Raw genomic sequence first — 25,952 nt, 5'->3', positions numbered from 1 at the left:
CCTCGGCCTCTGCAATCACGCTCAGCCCATAACCACATCCTCGGCCTCCTCAATCACGCTCAGCCCATAACCACATCCTCGGCCTCTGCAATCACGCTCAGCCCATAACCACATCCTCGGCCTCCTCAATCACGCTCAGCTCATAACCACCTCCATGGCCTCTTCAACCACGCCTCAGCTCTTAAACAACACAACCCCGGCCTCATCGACAACGCTGCTACAGTTACCGGCCCCCGGCAGTCTACACCCGCCGGCGCCTCACTCGCCCCAGTGCCTTCCTCCATCCTGCACCAGTCATAACTTCAAGGGTCTTCAATACAGACAAGCATTCAAATGTTCCCCAATCTCCCTGATAGATAGTTAGTTAGGTTCAATAATATTCATTTATGTATGTATTCATTTAAAAATGTCACTCCGCTAACCGCCCAGGGGCTGTAACTATATTCATACACAAGAAAAGTTATTAAGTTACTGTAAGTGCTATAATTTCAAGCCTGTCAACCTGCCATTTGAACATTACTGAACACACACACCCACACCCACACATGCACGTTAGTGAATTATCACCACTCCCCCCTTAACTAAACATTGTTTCAGAGTGGTTCACACGGGAATCCACCCACCTTCCATCATTACCACATTAAAGGTAACCATCACAACCCAGAACGAGTGTTCACTTGTCCTGAGGCTTGTCTCAACATCAATGACAACCGCTCGGAAATAGCCAGACGACCACCCCGCTACCACGTTACCATCAAATCAGCGGCTGTCAGAAGGAATGTAGCGTTGCCTTGAAAAAAAAAAAGACGTTACGCTATGATTTTCAGGGTGTTTGCCCTGAGGGAATAAGCCGTTTCAAAGGCTGCAGTTGTGACCGAAAGGGACAACTACCTTCCAAACTAAGACCAAGACCCAAGATGATAGATACAGTGAACACTGCTCTCATTCACGTGGTATGCTCTCCCTACGGCAAAGTAACTCATCCCAAAATGTAACTTCTCCTAAATCTGAATTCTTCTCCAAGGTGAACACCTATCTCGAACGCATTGGGGAGCTTTCAGCAGGTGTTTTGGTAGAACAGTGTTGCCACTCATGCCAGGGCTACTTGGTACCACAAGTGGGAAATTTAAAAATCCTAAAAAAAATCTTCCATGACAATCCGTATAAAACCAAAACCGTACTATTGGAAACTGTACTATTTGAGGGGCGGCTGTATTTCATTTCAGCCAGTAATGTGAAAACAGTAGATAAATCAGTTTGTTTGATGCCAACCTTCAATTTCAGATACCTATATTCAGGCATGGAAGCTGGCTGAAAAAGCAGAATATCTTTCAGATGTCCAGAGTGATGGAGATTACGGAAGAGGATTGAGAAAGTAAGAAAATAGCAATTTAATGAGAACACTTTAGTAACAACTGTCATGTAATTACTCATATAGTTGTTTCCTAAAATTATTTAAATGCTCATAATTATCATAAATGGCGTGAAGAATGCACTGAAGAAAAGAGGTAGCCTGTGGAGCAAGGTAGAGTGCTTGTGTGTATAGAAATGAATGGAGGAAAGTGGTGTATGCATGATTCTGACACAGCTCAGCAGCCTCTTGGTGTGTGGTCCCTGCTCCTGGTCTGGCCAGGAGTGGGGTGAGTTGAAAACTACATATAATGCAGTGGCCGGGGTAAACCAGCATATACTGTTGGGCCTAGCTGTATAAACAGCTCTGATCTATGTGGCACCAATCCCTGTGCACATGGATGAGTGTCTGGGTTACGAATTTGGTTTAGTTAGGTTGACTGGGAATGTTATTGACCAGTTAATTTGGCTCCATTCCTACTCACCTAGAAGTCAAGTGGGCTAAGTGAGAGGTATGTTGTATTTCTAGTTGTGACATACGGGAAAGGAGCTACACTCGCGCTGTCCCGTCTCCATATCCGTTCTTGTCCAACTTTTCCTTAAAATCATGAATGTTTCTTGCACAAACCACCTCCTCCTCCAGTCTATTCCATAGCTCAATGCTTCTGTTTGGGGAGCTAAACTTTTTCACATCTCGCCTACACGTGGTCGCCCTCAACTTCTTTCCATGTCCTCTTGTTTCTCTCTCGTTCCACACACACAGGTCCTCTCTGTCCATATTCTCCACCCTGCTTGCCATCTTGTACACCGCTATCAGGTCTCCTCTTTCTTTTCTCTCCAGTGTTGTGAGCCCCATGCTATTAAGTCTCTCCTCATAAGTCCGATCTCTAAGTTCCGGTACCATCTTAGTTGCACTCTCTGCACTCTTTCCAGCTTTCTTATGTTCTTTTCGTGAGGAGACCAGACTGCTGCTGCATACCCCAACCTTGGCCTTATCATTGTAACTATTATTTTCTTCATCATCTCCTCGTCCAAATACGCAAATGCCGTCCTATGTTCCTCAGCAAATTCATAGTTTGTCCCGTTATCCTGTTGATCAGTGGCGTACCCAGAAAATTGAAAAGGCCGATATATATATATATATATATATATATATATATATATATATATATATATATATATATATATATATATATATATATATATATATATATATATATATATATATATAAAAAGAGAGAGAGAGAGAGAGAATTTTTCTGCGTCCAGTATTATTGCAAGAGCAGGGATCCCATACAGCATGAGGATGCGGGTTAGATCGCGAGGGTAAATTTATTATTTTTTATACATACATGCATTGATACATACATATACATACATTGTACATTTTAGAAGTTTGCTGGTAGCATTTAAGTACAACATAAATCTGGGAGATTTAAATAATCTTAAAAGTACTAATTTTATGTTACTTGAGCGAACATTACTCTTAAAATCTTGTTCATTTCTGTAATTTGGACTGCAAAAATTTACCCTTGAAACAACACTACTTACTTTAGAACTACATGTCCTGATAAAAAAAGTAATATACCAGCAAGGAATTTTTTTTATATTCATATAACATGTATAATCTTCATTTATACAGGCTGCTGCTGTAATACATGTTTTTACAAGATACATGGAAACTGGGTCAGGTATTTTATGAATATAAAATAAAAATTAACTAGATGAATTAGATTAGTTACTGTTAACAACAATACATTGAAACTGGTTTACCTCAAATTTATGCGTCTGTTCTTACGTGCAAATTCAAGGACTTCATGATCAAGATTTGTGTCACAATAGACAAAATAAGGCCAGTCCATCTAAACGACTTTCACTTATTGCGTTCCTAAGGTATGTTTTAAGCAATTTAAGGGCATTTAATAATCGCTCATTGGTGGAAGTGCTAACAGGTAGGGTTGAAAAAATTGCAATAAGGTGGAAAATTTTGTATATGTGCCCAATTTTTGGGGCACATGCCAATGTCTTCACAACTTGCTTTGACCTCTCATGAGATTAACGACGCTTCCAATAACTCTGCCCCCGTAGATATTCATCTTCAACGAGATCTGCATCTCCATCAAGAAATTTTCAATAAAATTCAACTGCCTCCTTCAGTTCACTAAAATCAGTATCGACTGAAAGAGAGGGAACAAGATTTACCAACAAAAAACTCCTAATGTGTTTAGATGCAAACCTTTCCCTGAGTTGTGCTATAGCAGTGTCCGAAAATGGGAGAAAAATAGCTCTTCAATAGTACTCCTATGGAGTTGCTGTTGGAGGGTTAGCCTTAATTATGTTTCTGATGACCACTGATTGTTCAAGGCTTCTGGATGATATCTCCGTACCTTTCCTCAGGTTGGGCAAAAAGTTGGTTGAACTTATTTCCATCACGATAGGACTGAAATGCATCTATGCAGCTCTGTGTAGCTACACTTCCAAGAGCACCCATCAGCTCTTGTTGTGTCCCCTGCAGTTTTCTGGCAAGGGTTTAGTGACACTTAGAACTGAGGTGAGCACTTCCAAATGAGAAAACCTGGGTCACTTATTGCTTTAGATTAGGCTTAGTTGCTGCTTCTTCACCTAACGTGTTTTGCAGTAGGCTAATTATTCTTAATCATTATTTCATTATCTACCTAACTGATTAACGTAATTATCCGGGGCATCAGCCGAGTCAGTGGTGACTTTCATACACCAGATAGAGTACGTACGTGAAGCGTTTTGTGACCAAGGAGGAAATATGTAAAGAATGGAAAGGCACAAATCCCAAGCCTGCGTGAATTCAAGAAATGACACACGCTATAGAAAAAAGTACTACATAAACAGAAAATGAAGTCTATCAATCATAATTTTAAGAAATTTGAAATTTGTGGTCAGAAAATATTATACGGATAACATGAATAGGCAACGGTCACGTGAGCCTACGTCATCAATGAATGTTTCTCAAAATAGATCACTTGCTCTTATTCAACTCAGCAGCTCCATTGTTCAAGTGCTGAACATACAAGTCACTCAGCCACTCTACACTATCAAGCACAAAACGGTCATTAAAGGTGGTAATATAGCGGCAAAGGTCGACCTTACAGGTCCCATACGCGTCTCGCGTCGCCTGCCACTCTCCCCGTCATAATACAGAAGCACATTACATACTCACCACTGTCACCAGACAAGTTCACTTGGTGCCTCTACAGTATAATTATATAGTCCTCCAATCACTTTGACTGCACCTTACACCTAAAATCAAGTAAATATGTGAGGCAAGAAGGAGAGAAGGCACACTTACGACTTTCGTACTCTCTCTCTCTGCCAGAGCCATCCCAGTCTCGTATTCCTCTTCTTCCATTCTCCCCGCTCCCGCTACAAACAGTCAAACATCCCTCCGCCGTTTACAGTTGACAGCTTGACATCGCACTCTTCACACAATTTTATGAACCCATCATTTAACATCTTACTTTTTTATCACTCAGAGCACACCTTGTATCCTACCATTAACTCAAAACAAAACCAAAGGGGAAATAACTCGGTCAGTCGATGCCACTGAGCTCTCAACTCCACACACACACACACACACACACATTCGTAATTGTAATACTAATATAAATATTCCTATTATTTTCCTGTAACATTTATTTATTCATTATTATTTTTCTTTGCAAAAGGGGGGGGCCATGGCCCCATGGCCCCCCCCCTCGGTACGCCACTGCTGTTGATGTGTTTGTCCGGTGACATGTTCTCTGAGACAGTCACTCCCAAATCTTTTTCTTCCACTCCTCTGTATATTATCTCACTTCCCATCTTATAATCATATTCACATCTACCACTCCTACCAAACTCTATTTTTTAACATTTCCCAAGGTTGAACTCCATCTGCCATGTACCACTTCACTCCCATATGTTATCCAGGTCCCTCTGCAATGCCTCACAGGTGTGCATGCGTGTGTGTGAGTTCCTTGTCTTGGGCTACTCCCATAAGGGGAATTATGTCAAGTATGCAGATATATAATTATCAGTATTGTTATTATAATTATTATTGATATTTAACCCTTAGATTACGGTGATCGTATATATATATATATATATATATATATATATATATATATATATATATATATATATATATATATATATATATATATATATATATATATATAAGTGCGCTACCACACGCCCCACCCGTACAGGGATCATATATATAATCATCACACTCTACGCTCCCTTCGTTTCAAATATACCTCCAGTTCTTGACTCAGAAGAATGGTGGAGGCATCTGGCATCCGTACACACTTTCAATGGTCTCCAGCGCGCAGCCTACCGAAGACAACAGATCATTTTCCACTTTTGTTCGGAATACATGTCATGTCTCGTGACGCATCAAGTAGTTCCTCTGCTCCAGGTGGAAGTAGAGCGCAGGCGAATCAAAGTGACAGTGACTCTGATGACTGCTATGGTAGTGACACTGACAGAGGAGGGAGGAGCAAGTATTTGGTTTGTAACTGTGGTATCAATATACCTCATTATACCTCATTGTTATTACGTAAAATATTAATGTGTAAGGAATCTATATGGTGCTATAGAATTTATATGGTGCTAAAAGGACAAACTTGTATGGTACTATTAGAAGGTAATATAGGTGCCGTTAAGAACGCTTACACGCAGCTGCCGATGTTCGTTTGTTTGGGTTACGTTGGCAGCGAGTCTGTCGCTTATAAGTGGATATGAATTGTAGACTCAGCGATATGGAGCGGTGATTCAATCCATGGCACTGGAGGTCAGTATATTTTGCTAATATTTCTATGTTATAACACAATGTTAAGCTATGTAATGTTCACATACTGTGTATAAGAGTGTTTAGAATAGTTTAAGCTATGAATGCAACAATATATGACTTAGGCTTCAGTGCAAGGAGCCAAAAAGTTTGGGATGTGTAAATTGATTATATCATCACTTTTCCCATAGTTTCACGGCACGACTGGGGCATGTATGGCGCACAAAATGGAGGACTCTTTGTCCAAAGCCACATCATAGGAATAAAGGAAAATTATACCAACGAAGTTTCCATGTCCTGCTGGCAGTCCATGCATGTCTGCGTGTCTGTGTAAACCAGCCCAAAGGGGTGACTGTTCCATGTCCACTCCAGTGAAACTCCATGATACTGTAGCTACAATCAAGCTGCAGTCATAAGGAAGCACGGCTCTGCAGTGACCTGCAGTAACCACCAAAGATCTGCTGTAAACTCCAACAAACCTGCAGTGGCCTGCCATGTATGTAACTTCACACTTGTCACTTCAATGTTTCCATCTCCATGGACGGGTGAGGCAACACTCCTAGCAAGCACTTACAACCTGTCTACATCCACTCATCACCTGCAAGTGAGGGGTTTCCAAGTTCTCTAGGTCACCGGCATTCAAGAAGTAAGAAGTAAACTCAGCGTTACATAAAGATTCACTTAGGTGATAATAAGTATAAATCTTCTTACAATGAGTTCTAATGAGGATGCCACAGTTATTAAGGGTGACCCAGGTAAGGGCCTGGATGAGCAGGTGGATGAGGCAGCACGCAGTGAAAGACAGAGAATACAAACAGAGAAGGGTAAAGAGTATACAATTCAGGTGTACAAGAGTAAGTGTTCAACAAATAAGCGTGCTTGGAAGAGGGCAGCAAACGGTATCTATGCCAAAGTACAGGGGTCAAGTTGTACTAATGAATTACAGGAATGTATAAAAGTTATGGATACAAAGTTTGAAGAGTTTTACAGTGCTTGTGAGGAATTAATTGGAGCTGATCCTGAAAGTAATGAACAAATTACTCAGGAGTTGGATGACTGTGAGAAGTTTAACTTTAATGTAATCCATGAAGTTGCAGAGAAAATTAAATCTCTGCAGCATGAAAATGATTCAGTAATATCTGATAATTCCAATGTTTCCAATGTTTCAAAGGGTAAACGAGAACAGGCTGGAGCTAAGGCAGACCCTGAGGCTGTATATAGTAATGGAATGAGTCAGTTGGACCCAAGTCAACTTGACAATGAATTGAAGGGAAAGGAGCAGATGCTTCAACAGTACGGTACCTAAACAATCAGCCTCAAACTCTTGTTGAAGTGAAAGCCCAGCCAGTTAAAAGGGAAGAATTTAGTCAACCCTTTGACTTAAATGAGGTAAAAGAAGAATTGTATAAATCAGTTGATAGGATTGTTGATATGTTACCTAACAAGGAACTTAACCCTAATGCCAAGGTTTTCTTACCAAAAGTTGATTTGCAGGAACCTGACACACATGTGAACAACAATTCTGGTTGTCAGTCAAATGGCACTGATAATAATGTTAGGCATACTACCCAGCCTTCCCCAGGTTCAGTCAGTCAGTTAGATGCAATGCAGAGGATAGCAGATATTGTGTCAATGAGGCAAACCAGAGAAAACCTTCCACGTCCAGAACCAGAAGTGTTCAAGGGAGACATGTTAGTTTTCACAACATGGTTAAAAAGTTTTGAAATTTTCATTGAGTCCAGAACTACTGATTTTACCGAAAGGCTCTTTTACCTTGGAAGGTATACCGATGGTGAAGCCAAGGAAGCAATCAGTGGATTGCTTCAGTTAAATACTGAAGAAGCTTACATAAAGGCTAAGAAAACCCTAAAGGGTAGGTTTGGAAATCAGTTTCTTGTGTCTAATGCCAACAGAAAGAAGTTATATGAGTGGCCAAAAATTCAGCAGAATGATGGCCCAGCACTAAGGAAATTTGCAGATTTCCTGGACAGCTGCAAGACAGCACTGGAAAGCATACCTCATCTAGTGGTGTTAGATGACTCGCAGGAGAATGTCAAATTATTGAAAAAGTTACCTGTCTCACTAGTTGAGAAATGGAACACAATAGTGTACAAGTATGCTTCTAGAGGTGATGATGATAGTGATGATGAAGGTCTAACAGACATAAGTTCTGAACAATATCCTCCCTTTAAAAGGTTCTGTAAGTTCATACGTAGAGAGGCTACAAAGGCGTGCAACCCAATATCATCGTACAGTGCAGTCATAGATAAGAATCAACGGAGCACTGCAGTTGTAGCCAAAGGAAGAAATAGTAGTTCAAGTACTGATAAATCTGGAAACAGAAGTTTCAAGACAGAAGCATCAGAGGTAAAGCCGTCACACACAACAACGGACAACAAGGCTAGATATGATAAAAGGCATGAAGTAAGACAAACAGGGCCAAGGAGACTGAGCTGCCTTTATTGCAATGAAGAGCATGATGTAGATGTGTGTAAAAAGTTCAACTTGCTTGAGAACAATGCAAAGTTTGACTTTGTGCAGAAGCAGCACTTGTGTAGAGGATGCTTGAAGCGTAGTCACAGAAAGATAGATTGCCGTCATCAGAAATGTTGTAGTATGTGTCACCGATACCACCCAACATCTCTTCACAATAATGCTCTTGCACAAACTAGTGCTCCAACTGTCAAGGCAGGAGACTCAGATAAAGCAACTCAGCCAAAAGCAAATGAAAGCTCAGCAGTTTCAAACAAGATTAACACCAGTCAGTCCATGACTGGAGATATGCACACCATGATTGTGCCAGTGTGGTTACACCACAGAGACAATGAACACAATAAAAGGTTGGTGTATGCATTATTGGATTGTCGGTTTGATGCCTGTTTCATCAAAGAAAGCACCTTGGAAAGAATGGGAGTTAGTGGCTCACCAGTACACCTCAAGCTCTCCACAATAACGGGAGAACAGGTAGTCCCCTGCACAAAAATCAGTGGACTTGTTGTACGAGGATTCAGTGAGCACATGCAAATAGATCTTCCACCTGCATATTCCAAGGAAGATATTCCTACAAAGGAGGCTCAGATACCATGCACTGAAACAGCCCAAACCTGGCCACACTTAGCAAGAATCTCTAACAAACTGATGCCTTATGATTCAAATGTAGATGTGGCATTTCTTATTGGAGCTAACTGTATCAGAGCCATGAAGCCCAAAGAGATTATTGTGGGAGAAGAAGATGATCCTTATGGACTTAAAACACACTTAGGATGGGGCGTTGTTGGCCAACCAATTAAAGAAACCAAGAAAGTTTCAGATGATGTAGCGAGAGCATATAGAACTATAGCCCAAGAAGATGTCACCAGTGAAGAAAGAAAAGTTAGTTTCCTTGTTGTTCCTACTCAGACAAAGGAGTTAATAAACCCAGCACAAGTCAGGAACATGTTTGAGCTTGATTTTAATGATAAAGGAACTGACAACACTCCCTTTTCCTATGATGACAAAATATTCCTGAAAAGGATGAGAGAGGGAGTGAGTCAGCAGAGAGAAGGGCACTATGAGCTGCCTCTTCCACTTAAGAATAATGACATCAAGCTTCCAAACAACAAGGACATGGCCTTGCATAGGCCCATGAAGTTAAAGGCAAAACTTATGAGAGATAGAAAGTACCACCAAGATTACAAGGAATTCATGAAAGAATTAATTGACAAAAGCTATGCAGAAACTGTGCCAGCCAGGGACTTGCAACGAGCAGATGGTCAGGTGTGGTATATACCTCACCATGGGATTTACCACCCAAAGAAACCAGGAGAGATAAGAGTGGTATATGATTGTAGTGCTAACTACAGAGGTCATTCTTTAAATGGTCACCTGTTACAGGGCCCAGACCTAACAAACAATCTGGTTGGGGTTCTATGTAGATTTCGTCAGGAAGTGACAGCCTTTGTATGTGACATAGAAGCAATGTATCACAAAGTCAAGGTGAACCCTGAACAAAGAGATTTGCTGCGCTTTCTGTGGTGGAATAATGGAAATCCAGGTGAGAATATGCTTGAATACAGAATGACAGCCCATTTGTTTGGAGCAACATCATCTCCAAGTGTTGCTAATTTTGCACTTAAGCAAGCTGCAAATGACTATGAGGCTCAGTATGGATATGAAGCAGCAAACTTCATAAGGAAAGATTTTTATGTTGATGATGGACTTAAATCATTACCAACAGCACAGGATGCCATTGATCTACTAATGAAAAGCAAGGCATTGTGTAAAATGGGAGGTTTTAATCTCCATAAGTTTCTGTCAAACAGTAAGGAAGTGTTAGCAGCAATAGCTCCTGAAGAAATGAATAACACTGTCAAGAGCCTGGATTTAAGTAAAGACATGCTACCTGTAGAAAGAACACTTGGAGTGGAGTGGTGTGTAGAATCTGATACTTTCCAGTTCAGAATACAACTCAAAGAAAAGCCACTCACAAAAAGGGGCATATTGTCTATTGTGAGTTCAATATATGATCCATTAGGCCCTGTGTCTCCTCTCATCCTCATTGGCAAAGGGATACTCCAGGAGTTGTGCCGTGAAGGAGTAAGTTGGGATGAGGAGATACAACAGTATGTGAGGCCACAGTGGCAGCAATGGAGAGATGACCTACGAAAATTAGAGCACTTAAAAATACCACGATGTTACAAGCCTGAAGGATTTGGTGAAATTAAGAAAGTTGAACTGCATCATTTTTCTGATGCCAGTCAAAAGGGATATGGTCAGTGCTCTTACATAAGACTGATCAACACTGGTGATCAAATACACTGTGCACTTGTAATGGCAAAATCAAGAGTGACACCCCTCCAAGCCATCACTGTGCCGAGATTGGAACTCACAGCAGCAGTTGTGTCGGTGAGAATCAGTGCAGTCTTAAAGAAGGAGTTAGACTATGAAGATATTCAGGAAGTGTTTTGGACAGACAGTATGGTAGTGCTGGGATACATCAACAATGATTCTAGATGATTTCATGTATGTGTAGCCAACAGAGTCCAACAGATAAGAGATCAAACTTCACCGAGTCAGTGGAAGTATGTGGAAACAGAGCACAACCCAGCAGACTATGCCTCAAGAGGGCAGTCTGTAGAAGAGTTAATTAACAAGGACAAGTGGTATGGGCCACGCTTCTTGTGGCAACACATTGAGATGAATGATGACCCATCAGAGCATCATGAATTGGAAGATGATGATCCTGAAGTAAAAAGAGTTGCATCATGTGCTACACAGACACATGAGCCATTTAATGTACTAGAGAGGCTGAACTGTTTCTCTGATTGGTTCCGTATGAAGAGAGCCATTGCAGTGTGCCTTAGACTTCAAAGGATGTACAAGAAGAATGCAGATGGGACACATAAAGGAAGGAGCCAAGAATACATTCCACTGACAGTACAGGAACTGAAAGAAGCTGAAAATGAGATAATAAGGCAGGCTCAGGCTCATGCCTTCCATGAGGAAATAAAGATGCTGCAGGGTGCAGGAAACCATGAGTCTTCCCCACAGACAAATAGAAGAGAAACAACAGTAAAGAAAACAAGCAAGTTGTACAAACTTGATCCCTTCATAGATGAAGGTGGAATAGTAAGAGTTGGGGGAAGAATAAGGATGTCTACTCATCAAGTAGCAAGACATCCAACAATCCTGCCTAAGGATTCCCATGTTACTGATCTACTGATTTGCAACTACCACAAAAGGGTACCTCATCAGGGTAGGGGCATAACACTAAATGAAATTAGAGCAACTGGGTACTGGATTTTGGGGGGCTCATCTCTGGTGGCTAGACATGTCTCAAAATGTGTAGTCTGCAGAAGAGTTAGAAGTGACACACAAGGTCAAAAGATGGCTGACTTGCCACAAGATAGGCTAGAGCCTTCCCCTCCCTTTACTTATGCTGCAGTTGACTTTTTTGGTCCTTTCTACATCAAAGAGGGACGTAAAGAGCTAAAGAGATACGGGGTTCTTTTCACATGCATGGTATCACGTGCAGTCCATCTAGAGACAGCAAACAGTCTGGACACTACTTCCTTTCTCAGTGCCTACCGCCGCTTTATAGGAAGAAGAGCGCGAGTAAGACAGTTAAGAGCAGATCAAGGAACAAACTTTTGGGTGCAAAAAATGAGTTAGCCAACTCTTTGAGAGAAATGGATGAGGAGAAGCTCAGAACCGAACTACTGAAGGACAGTTGTGATTGGGTTCATTTCAAGATGAATGTACCACATGCTAGCCATATGGGTGGGGTGTGGGAGAGACAAATAAGAACAGTGAGAAGCATATTGTCAGTGCTACTTGATCAACATGGACCTCAGTTAGATGATGAGACACTTAGAACATTCATGATAGAAGCAGAGACAGTTGTAAATGGTAGACCTCTAACTGTGGATAACCTTACCTCTCCTACTAGCTTAGAACCTCTGACACCCAACACTCTGTTAACTATGAAGTCAAAGATTGTGATGCCTCCTCCAGGTAAATATGAAAGAGTTGACTTGTACTCAAGGAAACGTTGGCGTAGGGTACAGTTCCTTGCAAATGAGTTTTGGTCAAGGTGGAAAAGGGAAGTTTTGCAGTCTCTTCAGCTTTGAAATAAATGGCAGAAACCTCAAAGAAACCTCAAGGTGGATGATATTGTTATTGTTAAGGATTGCAACCTAGCTAGAAACCAATGGAGCTAGGCAGAATAACTGAGTGTCTTCCAAGTGATGATGGTCTTGTGAGAAAGGTGAAAGTGATGACGTCAGACTCATATGTCTTGACAATTCAGGGAAAAGAATAAAGGCAATGAACATTGTTGAAAGGCCTGTTCATAGTCTTGTTCTCTTGTTAGAATGTACTACTCAGGAAGACCAGGGCGACCCCACCGAGGAGCCTAAATGATCTGTTTGTACTTAGGAAGTGCAAAGATGATGTTAGCAGTATTTCATGTATCTGTAATACTCATGTTATGATCAATGTATTAAGTAGTTATAAGTTAAATTGTCCTACAATTTAGGGGAGCCATGTAACTGTGGTATCAATGTACCTCATTATACCTCATTGTTATCACGTAAAATATTAATGTGTAAGGAATTTATATGGTGCTATAGAATTTATATGGTGCTAAAAGGATAAACTTGTATGGTGCTATTAGAAGGTAACATAGGTGCCGTTAAGAACGCTTACACGCAGCTGCCGATGTTCGTTTGTTTGGGTTACGTTGGCAGTGAGTCTGTCGCTTATAAGTGGATATGAATTGTAGACTCAGCAATATGGAGTGGTGATTCAATCCGTGGCACTGGAGGTCAGTATATTTTGCTAATATTTCTATGTTACAACACAAAGTTAAGCTATGTAATGTTCACATACTGTGTATAAGAGTGTTTAGAATAGTTTAAGCTATGAATGCAACAATATATGACTTAGGCTTCAGTGCAAGGAGCCAGAAAGTTTGGGATGTGTGGATTGATTATGTCATCACTTTGCCCATAGTTTCACGGCACGACTGGGGCATGTATGGCGCACAAAATGGAGGACTCTTTGTCCAAAGCCACATCATACGAATAAAGGAAAATTATACCAACGAAGTTTCCATGTCCTGCTGGCAGTCCATGCATGTCTGCGTGTCTGTGTAAACCAGCCCAAAGGGGTGACTGTTCCATGTCCGCTTCATGGTTACTTATAGTTATGTAATAATGGATTTAGTTTTTATTTCTGACACAGTTCAGCAGCCTCTTGGCGAGTTGTCCCTGCTCCTGGTCCAATCAGGGGTGGGTTGAGTTGGAAACCATAATGCAACAGCTGATGTAATCCAGCATTGCTGTTGGGCCTGGCTGTGAAAATCCCTTTGATATGTGTGGCACATGTCCCTATGCACATGGAGGGGAGTCAGATTTACAAATTGGGTGGAGTCATGTTTACTGGGAATGTTATTGGTTATAAAAAAAAGTCTGTTCACTTAAGTCTAACCCAAGCTGACAACATAGACCTAAGCGGGTTCGTAAGCACAGTGCAGATTAGCAGAAAGTGCTGCGTGAGATAAACACAAGCAGAGGTTAAAGAAAACTTGGAAGCCATAGCAGTAGCCAATCAGCACTCAGCCTGCAAACACGCCTAGGTTTATATTGTCAGCTTGGGTCGGACTCAAGTGAACAGACTATCATTAATTTGGCTCCACCCCTACTCACCTGGAGGTTAAGTGGGCTAAGTGAGTAGTGTGTGTGTGTGTGTGTGTGTGTGTGTGTATTTACCTAGTTGTGAAATAAAGGAAAAGAGCCGTACTAGGCTCGTGCTGTCCAGTCTCCATAACGCTTATTATCCAGTTTGGCTTTAAATTCATGAATTGTTTTTGCACACACAGTCTCCTCGTCAAGTCCGTTCCATGTTGTTACGCTTCTGTATGGAAAACTGTATTTCTTGATGTCTCTCCTACAGTCACTCTTCTTCAATTTCTTACCATTGCCTCTTGTCACACTTCTGTCACGCACCACTAGGTCTTCCCTGTCCAATTTCTCCAATCCCTCTTGTATCCTGTACAATGTTATTAGGTCCCCTCTCTCTCTTCTTCTCTCCAGTGTTGTTAGTCCCAATTTCTCCAGTCTTTCTTCATAAGTATGTTCTCTCAGAGTTTCCGGTAATTTAGTCGCTGCTCTTTGTATTCTTTCCAACTTTCTAATTTCTTTCTTCAATCTAGGTGATCACACTAATGCTGCATATTCCAGTCTTGGACGGATCATCGATGTTATTAGTTTCTTCACCATTTCTTCATCTAAATAAGTAAATGCTGCTTTTATGTTTCAAAGAAGATTGTATGTTTCCCCAGTTATTCGGTCTATATGTTTTCCACAGGATAACTTATCTGTTATGATCACTCCCAGATCTTTTTCTTCAGGTTTTTTCATGATTCTTTCATTACTCAGAGAGTAGTTCCCCAATATTCGTCTACTGCTCTTACCAAACTCCATCACACTACACTTCTCTGTACTGAATGTCATTTCCCATTTGCGTGACCATTCGCTTATTCTATCGAGATCTTGGCTCAGGGCTACACAGTCTTCTTCATTAGCCATCCTCTTCATTATTTTAGCATCATCAGCAAACATATTCATATAGCTTGTCACCCCTTGTCATGTCATTAATATATATTACAAACATAATCACAGCCAGCACTGATCCTTGGGGGACTCCACTAGTCACATCCATCCAGCTTGATTTATTGTTCCTGATTACTGTTCTCATTTCTCTCTTCGTCAAAAAGTCCATAATCCAATCCAATATTGAGCCACCCAGACCTCCAACATGATTACATTTCCATATTAATCACTTGTGTGGTACTATATCAAACGCCTTCTTTAAGTCCAGATACACACATTCTGCCCAACCGTCCCTTTCCTGTATTATATCAATTACTCTTGAATAGAAGCTGATCAGATTAGTTACACAAGACCGTCCTCCTCTGAATCAGAATTGGCTATTTGTTAATATCCAATTCTTCCAATAATTTTCTAACTTCATCTGCTGATGTTTGTATTCTCTCCAGACCCACTCTATTCCCCGGCACTGCATTTACACCTTCACTCACTCTCCCTTGCGAACACTGTTTGGAAACAATTATTCATCACTTCTACTATTTCACTGATACTATCAAAAGTTTCACCATTAACTTTAACTTTCTGAATCTCATCTCTACTTTTCAACTTTCCATTTATGAACTTATAAAACAGCTTTGGCTGGTCTTTGCACTTATCTACAATATTTTTCTCAAAATTTCTTTTTTCTTCTCTTCTTACTTTAACATTAGCATGCCTCTTCCTTTTGTACTCATTCCATAGATCCATCCTCCTATTTTTTCTCCATTTGTTCCATGCCTTCTCCTTATCCTGCTTGGCTTCTACACACTTTCTATTGTACCACTCTTCTCTTGATTTCTGGCCTTCTTTCATCCTTGGTACCCACTTTTCCACTCCTTCGTTGTAAATCTGTACAAAGATAGCCCATTTATCCTCCACATTATCAGCCTCAAAAAAAGGATCCCATTGTGCTTCCTCAAAATGTTTCCCAAGTTGTTCAAAATTTGCCTTATTAAAGTTAAACCATTCTTTCCTGTAGTCCTAATTCCTGATTATTTTACCTCCTTCTCGTAATATGTACTCGATGAGTACGTGATCGCTCTTCCCTATAGGGCTCTTATAGTTCATCTCCTCTATAATATCTGGCTCCCTGGTGATTCTCAAGTCCAATCTAAATGGCTCGTCTTCTCCTCTGAATCTTGTATTCGGTTATTGCAATGGGTACAGAATCATATTTTGTGGAGTCTGTCTCGGAAGAATTCGTAATTTAGCTTATATACATAACTTAATCATATTTATATAACTGATAAATTCTATTATCAACAATAGTTGTAATGGTTACAAAATCTTATTTTGTGTAATCTGATTTGGAAGGAGTCATAATCTTCCATATATTACTGTAACTTTGTGTATGTGACAAATTTATTCTATTATATACATTAACTTTGTTTTTATAACTTTAATTTCAGTATCAGCAGTCCCTAAGCTGATTGGCAGGGCATCTTGCCAAACTCTACTGTGGGGCTCAACTCAACTGCTGCAAGCAGGCAGCTGCAATGGACCAGTGGACCAGTGCAATGGACCATCTGTCGATGCTACCTAGATAATACATCTAAGTAGCATCGACAGATGTGTGTGTGTGTGTGTGTGTGTGTGTGTGTGTGTGTAATTTATTTTCTTTTATATTCTTACTTATCAGGTCTGATTAAAATGTCGCTTATTAATTTTCATGTTTACAAAGTTGCTAGTATTTATTTATGAAAGGAAGAGATTATTTCAGCAGAAAGTATATGCATTACTTTTTTTATTAAAATGTTACTATTATTTAATTAATATATATAAGCTGTAACTCACCAGGTCGGGAAGCGGCATTTTGAACGGACGCTGTTTGTTGACACTTGATTTGCAGGAGTTTGAGGAGTTGTAGGAGCGTGGCTTGCTGCTCCGAAGAACCCGCATATTTTTCTGTGATATATAAAGGTTTTCCAACATTAATATCTTATAAACATCATCAAAGTAGACATAACACAGACGAAATAAATAAGATACAGTATAAGGAGAGGGAGAAATATTCACATAAAAATCATATAGATACATTGTCAGTCGTAACAGAGTACAGTAAAACCCCGATTATCCGAAAGCGGATTATCCGAATAACCGGATTATCCGAAATTGATCTGGATAATGCAATTAAATTTTTTTTTCTATACTAAAATGTTATAAAACATCAAAAATAAATAAAAGTAACTACATATGTACTATATTAACACATTTAAAATTGATAAGAACAGTTAAAATGAATATGCTTTCTAATACGTATTGCCGAAATAGCTTGTAACGAATAGATCAATGTATTAGACAAAAAACATTAAACAAACTCTCAACAACACCACGTCCGCACCTTCGCCCCAGCAAGGACGTAGGTGCGGCGAACGAACAAACTACTGCACGACTACTCTCACACCGTGCTCTCAAGACAACGACACAAACACGACTCCCCTCTCCACTCCATGCCACATTCCCCTTCCAACATACGAGTTGCGCGATAATATGAGTCATCATACTGTGTCTCCACCTGCACGATGCATCAAGGTCACACTTGCAAGCTTGCACAACCATTCACAATCGCACTCTGCAACATTCACAATTCAGATCTGCAACGCTCACAAGTATCAACATACACTGGTCCAGACAAGGAGACACACAGACAAACATACAATAAAACATTTACATCACATGTTTTAAGCGTACTACTTTGTTTAGCGTAGCGTGTGTTTGTTTGGTTTCATTGTTTACATCGTCAGTCGGCGGCAGTCGCGTCACACACTTCACACTGGGCAGTCGCATCGATAGTGGAAGATATATGTATAGAATAATTCTTGTTTTCTGTTACGTATAAGGTATGTACGTCAACACGAAATAAAAAAATATAAAAAAAATTGTTTTCCATCCACAACACAATTTTTTTAAGATAAAAAGCAGCAGCGACAGCATCCTCATCCATCCTGGCTAATGGTCTGTCCATACTAGCTACATGTGTTCTAATGAGAAAATAAGAACCAAGGTGCAAGATCAAAGTGATATTCATCCAAACGAGAAAGCAAGACACAATGCCGACGATCAAACTGGCGGCCATAAATCCGGATTATCCGAAAAATCGGCTTATCCGAAAGAGGCTTCCCCCCTTCCATTTCGGATAATCGGGGTTTTACTGTATTAAGATATTGTTAAATAAATGGTTTCTCTCTCATCGTTAACATTTCATCGACGTCTGCTCCTAGGAGCTCCCACCAGGGGATGGCTACGGCAGAAGTTTCCTACTTTCACTATCCAGACACTCCCTCCTTGCCTGCTCAAAGTTTCTCAAAGATCTTTCACCCTTTTTCCTGATATACTCCTGCACAATCTCTCTTCATTGCACTGGAGGTCGTCCTCTAGCATTCCCTCCCTCTATCTCACTTACATACACCCTTCTGGTCATCTTACTCTCCTCCATTCGCTTCATGTGGCCAAACCACTTTAAAGTCTGTCGCTTCACTTCTTCCACCACACCACACTTTTTCCCTTCACCCCAGTGACACATTTCAAAAGGCTCATACACACTTTCATTACTCATTCCATCCATTCTACTCACACCACAAGCACTCCTCAAATAACTCATTTTCCACTGCCTGCACTCAAGACCTCTGACTCTCATTCCAAGACCACATTTCACTTGCATATGTGAGGGTTGGTACTATTATTGTATTTCTCAAATCCCTTTTTACCTCCAGGTCCATACTTCTGCCAGCCATGATTCGTCCCAAAGACCCTACCACCCTTCTTCCTTGCAATGCCCTTTCTCTTATCTTTCCCTTCGTTTCACCATGCTTACACCTAACAGATCCAAGGTACTTAAACTCATTGACCTCCATTTCTTCACCATTCAAAATTATTTTGCATTCTTTTTCACATTCAACTCCCACTCTATATGGGCATAAAATATCTACAACCTCACTTCTACTTCGCTCACAATCCATCACTTTACTCCTGAAGGTGTAGAGTCAACAAAATTATTGGCCGAGGGAGGTAGAGAAAGGCTACAGGTGGCTCTTTTCCGTCTATTCCTTGTCTTCAACCACCTATTCCCTCCCTTCCCCTACACGCCGCCACGCCCACAGCCTACCACCACGATATCCTCCAGCCCTGTGTCTCCTGAAGGTGTGTAGTAATGAAACATACTGGCCGAGAGAGGTAGAGAAAGGCTGTGGCTCTTTTCCCTCTCTTACTCGTCTTCAACCACCTATTCCCTCCTTTCCCCTACACGACCACAGCCTACCACCACCAACTCCTCCAGCCCTGTGTCTCCTGAAGGTAGGTAGTCAACGAAATATATGGGCCGAAAGAGAGGTAGAGAAAGGGAAAGATGAGGACGAAGACATAGGGCACGGTACTTTACCTTCTATTCCTTGTCCATCACCACTCATTTTCTCCTTTCCCCTACATGTCTACACGCCCACAGCCTACTGCCATCAGCCCTGTGTCTCCTGAAGGTGTGTAGGCAGCAAAATAAACTAGATAAGCTGTAACTCACCAGGTCAGGAAGCGGCGCTTTGAACGGACGCTGTTTGTTGACACTTGATTTGCAGGAGTTTGAGGAGTTGTAGGAGCGTGGCTTGCTGCTCCGAAGAACCCGCATATTTTTCTGTGATATATAAAGGTTTTCCAACATTATTATCTTATAAATATCAAAGTAGACAAAAAACAAAGGAAATAAATAAGATACAGTATAAGGAGAGAGATAAATATTCACGTAAAAATCATATAAATACATTGACAGTCGTAACAGTATTAATATACTGTTATATAAACTGTTTCTCTCTCATCATCATCATTTCATCGACGTCTGCTCCAAGGAGCTCCCACCAAGGGATGGCCACAGCAGAAGTTTCCAACTTTCACTATCCAGACACTCCCTCCTTGCCTGCTCAAAGTTTCTCAAAGATCTTTTCCCCCTTTCCCTAAAGTACTCTTGCACCCTATCCCTCCACTTCAATGAAGGTCGTCCTCTAACATCCCTCCATCTCACTCACATACACACTTCTGGTCATCTTACTCTCCTCCATTCGCTTCATGTGGATAAACCACTTTAAAGTCTGTCGCTTCACTTCTTCCACCACTCCACACTTCTTCCCTTCACCCCAGTGACACATTCCAAAACGCTCGTACACACTTTCATTACTCATTCCATCCATTCTACTCACACCACAAGCACTCCTGAAACAACCTATTTCCACTGCCTGCACTCTAGATCTCTGACTTTCATTCCAGGCCCACATCTCACTTGCATATGTGAGGGTTGGTACTACAGCCTGTTCACTTAAGCTAGATTCCTGGCACCTAGGCAGGTTGGTAAGCTTGCAGCTGATTGGCTGCCACTATCTCCCACTAACACTAATGTCGGACCACATCTTGCATGCTCGAGTGAGACATGTTTCTTTATTATATGCCATAGATCAACTCATATACGAGCTAGCCAGTTTTGGTTGACACCATCAGACTCAGCAGTGACTGTAGAATCAAGATGTATTTTAAAACTCTACAAAACAAAAAAGAAAATGGTATGACGATGAGTTGAACCGTGAAGATGTTAAAAAAATATTTATAACATGTTTTATTTATGCTCACTGTTTTCAACAGTTGTTCATTGACTGCAGAAATATATTATTACATGACGTAGGGAAATCTCTCATGAACACGATAGTGTGATCAGAATGCAGATGAAGCTCCACACATTGAAAACACAGGGTTGTTTATAGCAACATGTCACTCACCCCAACCATCATGGTGCGCGTGTAATGCCCCGGGCTTTTATTTTCTCTTTTTCTATTTTCCTACACGTCCTCTGCGTGTATCGAAACACACGAGAAATTAATCAAGACAAGGTGAGGGTATTCCCCGGCTGCCTGGGATTGAACCCGCGACCAGCGTGACGGGAGAGCCACTCCTTACCGAGTCGGCCAAAGAGGTACCCCACTGGCTAAGTGGGTTATGGGAGGCTCGTTCATCAGGCCGTCGCCGCACTACACGCGCGACACTCATTTTTTTTATCATCATCATACAGGGTGTCTCGAGCGCCGTGATGGTTGGGGCGAGTGAAATGTTGCCATAAATAACTCTGTGTTTTCAATACGTAGAGCTTTAACTGCATTCTGATCACACTATCGTGTTCACGAGAAATTTCCCTACGTAATGTAATAATATATTTCTGCAGTCAATGAACAACTGTTGAAAACAGTGAGCATAAGTAAAAACATGTTACAAACATTTTTTTAACATCACGGTTCAACTCATCGTAATACCATTTTCTTATTTGTTTTGTCGAGTTTTTAAAATACATCTTGATTCTACAGTCACTGATAAGTCTGATGGTGTCAACCAAAACTGGCTAGCTCATATATGAGGTGAGCTATGGCATATAATAAAGAAACATGTCTCACTCGAGCATGCAAGATGTGGTCCGACATGAGTGTTAGCGGGAGAGCGGAGCAGCCAATCAACTGCAAGCTTACCAACCTGCCTAGGCGCCAGGAATCTAGCTTAAGTGAACAGGCTATAGTATTGTATTTCTCAAATCCCTCTTTACCTCCATGCTCACACTCCTGCCATTCATGATTCGTCCCAAAGACCCTCCAACCCTTCTTCCTTGCAATGCCCTTTCTCTTATCTCTCCCTCCATATCACTGTGCTTACATATGACTGATCCAAGGTACTTAAACTCATTGACCTCCATTTCTTCACCATTCAAAATTATTTTGCATTCTTTTTCACGTTCAATTCCCACGCTATATGGGCATACAAAATCTACAACCTCACTTCTATTTCGCTCACAAACCATCACTTTACTTTTGTTGACATTTACTAGCTTTCTCCTTTTACAGACACTATAAAAACACTGACCAAATTTTGTGAGTCACTTTCATTTTCTGCAATCAGCAAACATCATTGAATTCATTTACACAGTATCATCCTCCTATAAATACGAATTGAATATTTGTTAATATAGTGTGTGTGTATGTATGTGTGTGTGTGTGCGTGTGTGTGTGTGCGTCTAATTCACCTCTTTGTTTGCTGCGTCTCTCTCTCGAGACAGCCAGCCGCTCCCCACGGAAGGAGCTCAGAGCTCAGTGACCGATCTTTGGGTAGGACTGGGACCATTCACACAACACACCGCGACAACGAGGTCACAACTCCTCGCCTTACGTCGCGTACCTACTCGCTGCTAGGTGAACAGGGGCTACACGTGAAAGAAAACCCAACCCAGCAAACCGTCACCGTCGGGCCTCCGTCGGCAAAATTTGTGGCGTCAATTTGACAGAGCCTCTGTACTCCCAGCAAACATAACCGTCGGGCCTCCGTCGGCAGAAGGTCGGCCACCATCGGCAAATATTGTTACGTCAATTCGACAGAGGGTCTCTGTACTCCCAGCAAACCGTCACCGTCGGGCCTCCATCGGCAGAAGGGCAGCCACCGTCAGCAAAATTTCTGACATCAAATCGACGGAGGGCCTCCGTACTCCAACGACTTCAGTTATCATCTCATGCAGTAACATGCTGTAAATGCGTGTGTAAAAGACGTTGTTTATGATTGTGGATATCTATGCGATGGATAATGAATCGATCAGTCTTTCCATAAACTGGAAACTACCATGGGCATATAGTACATACACTTTTGTGTACACACACACACACACACACACAATTACGCACACACACGCGCACGCGTGTATAACACAATAATTATTAACATTCACCAGTGATGTGAATCCTTCTTCGATTACTTTTTCTGTAAATCAATCATTGTTATCATTATCAATATCTGTAAATTAAAATGAAATTATGTACTAAGTGGAATTCTATATCCATAATGTTATAGGAAAAAAGTCGGGCAATCATGATGTGTTAGATAATCTCGATCACTGACAGACGATCAGTGCTGGACGGCGACACAGTGTAGCTGGCGGCGGGTGTGAACCGTGGTAAGTGAGGCGTCTGCTCTTCCCTGCTGTATTTTGAAACACTTTTTTGTGCAAGGGAAGTTTGCTGAAGTTCTTATCATGTATCTTATGCTGTACTGTGGTAGTTAGTTGTAATAAGTGCATAAGATTAGCTGTAACTGGTGAAATGACTCATTCACAACCCAATAGTCTAGCTACTTTACTTTGTTTTCTCGTGATGTTTCTTTTTTTCTTTTTTTCTTTTTTTTACTTAAATTCTCACATTCTGTTCCTAATACTGCAATATTAAGTGTCAATGGCAGATTCGTTGTCATAATATTTATTAATATAGTAGCCTACTGCATAGTGTAACTGCATAATGCTTTTTTTATTAGTTTCCAGAATGTGTTCATGGGCATATGAGTAGCATATGAGAGCCGTGATGGAAAATAGGGATGTACCGATACCAAAATTTTGACCAATACCGATACCCCAATATTTGACCGAAACCAATACCTGTGCACTGAATTTTTTTATACAACAATTCCAGCAGCTAAAGGACAATATCAAATGTTAAGAAAAAAAAGAGACCCACTACTTGTTCCACCATAGAAGAGAAGGAAAAAAAAAGTAATCAGAGCTGGCCTGAAAAAAGGTGCCCATAGTCATGAATTTCTTTTTATCAAGTTTGTTATTAATAAACTTTGGTCTCTTAAAGACATGGGTAAAAACAATCAAATGAAAAAAATAGTAATATAAAGTAGTACTATTTATTTGATTATACATGGAGTATGGATTTTTGTGAAAGGCAAATACAGCACCCTCTCAAATTTCAAGGCCACTTCTGTTCAAGGTATAGCGCTAAACTCGAGGTTTTGAAAACACTGAAAAAGAGCTTATCTGTTCCGACCCCTGGAGATTTTTTTTTTTCCCCCCCCCCCCTACATATGGGCTATGGCACCAGTAGACTATTTATCTGGGCCTGATGGTGGGCCCCGAGCCCGTCATGGCGCAGGCAACTGTTTATACTGGCACCATTATAATTGGCCCATGCTGCCCCCTGGAGCTCACTTTTTTCCTCCTATACTCCCTTGTTATTTAAAAACGTACCGTGGAAAAAGGAAGAAAACAGGAAGAGAGAATGGTTGTTTTAAAGCCACAGATGAAGTCTTATGATTGGCTGAGCTCTGAAAACAAGCTAGGATTCGCTGGGAGTCCGATGACGCTATCGCCGGCGCCATTCGCCAGCGGCCTCGCTGCCTTGAGGCAGTATCACACTGGCCGCTTTTTCTAACCATTGTGGCTATTGGCAACGCCCATGCGCCCATCCGGGATCGAGTTGTCGGTTGTATAACCTGATGTCATACTGGCCCTTTTCTTCCCACCGCTGGCGGCAGCTTGGGCAAATGCCAACCAACTTTTCCAGTGTGCGCCACACACGGCCAAGGTCGGTTGGCAGATATACATCCACAACGTAAACAAAGCACTTGCCCATCAATGGCGTCGTCTGTTAAAGTAGCTGCTGTGGTTGTGCTGTCATTACCCAAGTTATGGACTTGTTGCTGCAGTTAAATGGAAGGAAGAAGCTGCTGTGGGTGTGGCGGTTCAGAAAGTCTTCCGTTAGTTCTTATTGTCACCACTGGCAAGGTGAATGGCCAACCCACCCATCTAGACTCTGACCACACAAACACGTGATCAACACACACACACACACACCAGACTCATCATGAACCATGCAGATGTTTCTCACAAACAAAATGGCTTTACATTTTCTAGAGTGTGTTAGAACTTATTAGGTGAGTGGTCCACACAAACCAAATATTCAATGGCAAGAAGAGAGCAGTGTTAAAGACGACTGCTCTCTTCTTGCCAAGAGCTAGGTTTGGTTCATGTGAGCCACTCACCAAATACGTTCAACACACTCAAGAAATGGTGAAGTTGTTTCTGTTTGTCAGAAACATCTGCAGTGGTTCCTAATGAGTCTGATGTATGTATGTGTGTGTGTGTGTGTGTGTGTGTGTGTGTGTTATTCGATCCATGTGTTTATGTGGTTGAGTCAAGATGGGTGGGTTAGCCACGCACGCACAGTGGTGACAATGAGAACTGGCATGGAGGAAACACAGGCATGCCACATCCACAACTGTATTTAACTGCAGCAACAAGTCCATAACTTGGGTAATGGCAGCACGTCATGACAGCCCTTATTTTAGCAGACAACGCCCGACAGCCCTTACTTTAGCAGACGACGCCATGTTGATACAGAGCAAGTGCTTTGTTTATGTTATGGAAGTGGATATGGGAAACCGACCTTGGCTATGTGTGACACACACCCTGAAAATTTGGATTTGCCGGTTGCCAAAGCTGCCGCCAACACGGTGGGAAGAAAAGGGCCCAGTGTGACACCAGCCACGGATAACCATGAACTTCGCTCCGGTTATGCGACGGGCGAGCGAAGCCCCAACGGTTGGACGGAAACGGCCATTGTGACACCACCTAAAGGCAGTGAAGCCGCTGATAAGGTGAGTGTCGGCGATGACGTCATCAGACTCCCAGCGAATCACAAGCGTGTTTTCAGTACTGTCAGCCAATCATAAGGCAGCCACCTGCAACTGCAGCTTCAAAACGACCCATTCTCTCTCTCTCTCTCTCTCTTGCCACAGCCACAATGTTTGGAGGAAAACGTCCAGTGTGATACTACCTTTAAAGGTAGAGTGCATGACGTGTCAAAGCAGCGCGAAACTCAGGGTGATAATGC

At 41.4% G+C, this 25,952-nt stretch overlaps 2 protein-coding genes across 7 annotated transcripts in view; one reads left to right on the top strand and one right to left on the bottom strand.

Moving 5' to 3' along the window:
* LOC126989388 (uncharacterized) overlaps positions 1-25,952 on the bottom strand; it is a gene marked incomplete at its 3' end in the record, with an annotated part of 74,733 nt that overhangs the window by 29,962 nt on the left and 18,819 nt on the right. For 3 of the 5 annotated variants that reach the window (XM_050847993.1, XM_050847994.1, XM_050847995.1), the window contains 1 exon segment: positions 19,796-19,906. In XM_050847993.1, the coding sequence (XP_050703950.1) occupies positions 19,796-19,900 (105 nt within the window). 5 annotated transcript variants of the gene reach the window in all.
* Positions 5,539-17,469, top strand: LOC126989389 (uncharacterized). 2 transcript variants are annotated; one of them, XR_007743245.1, is made up of 2 exons: positions 5,539-6,800; positions 16,692-17,469. XR_007743245.1 is itself a non-coding variant. In XM_050847996.1 (2 exons), exon 1 carries the CDS (start codon positions 11,330-11,332, stop codon positions 12,302-12,304), a length of 975 nt encoding a protein of 324 aa, XP_050703953.1. In that variant the 5' UTR covers positions 11,299-11,329; the 3' UTR covers positions 12,305-13,457; positions 16,692-17,469. The 2 variants fall into 2 exon arrangements, 1 of the variants encoding a protein (XP_050703953.1); XM_050847996.1 differs by lacking the exon at positions 5,539-6,800 and adding an exon at positions 11,299-13,457.

The sequence above is a fragment of the Eriocheir sinensis genome, unplaced genomic scaffold (assembly GCF_024679095.1).
Source record: "Eriocheir sinensis breed Jianghai 21 unplaced genomic scaffold, ASM2467909v1 Scaffold1147, whole genome shotgun sequence".
Lineage (NCBI taxonomy): Eukaryota > Metazoa > Arthropoda > Malacostraca > Decapoda > Varunidae > Eriocheir > Eriocheir sinensis.
The sequence above is the reverse complement of the archived record's forward strand: the minus strand, read 5'-3'. Positions and strand labels throughout refer to the sequence as shown.

Coding starts and splice junctions, on each gene's coding strand:
- LOC126989389 (XM_050847996.1), top strand. CDS start 11,330: ATGAATGATGACCCATCAGAGCATCATGAATTGGAAGATGATGATCCT.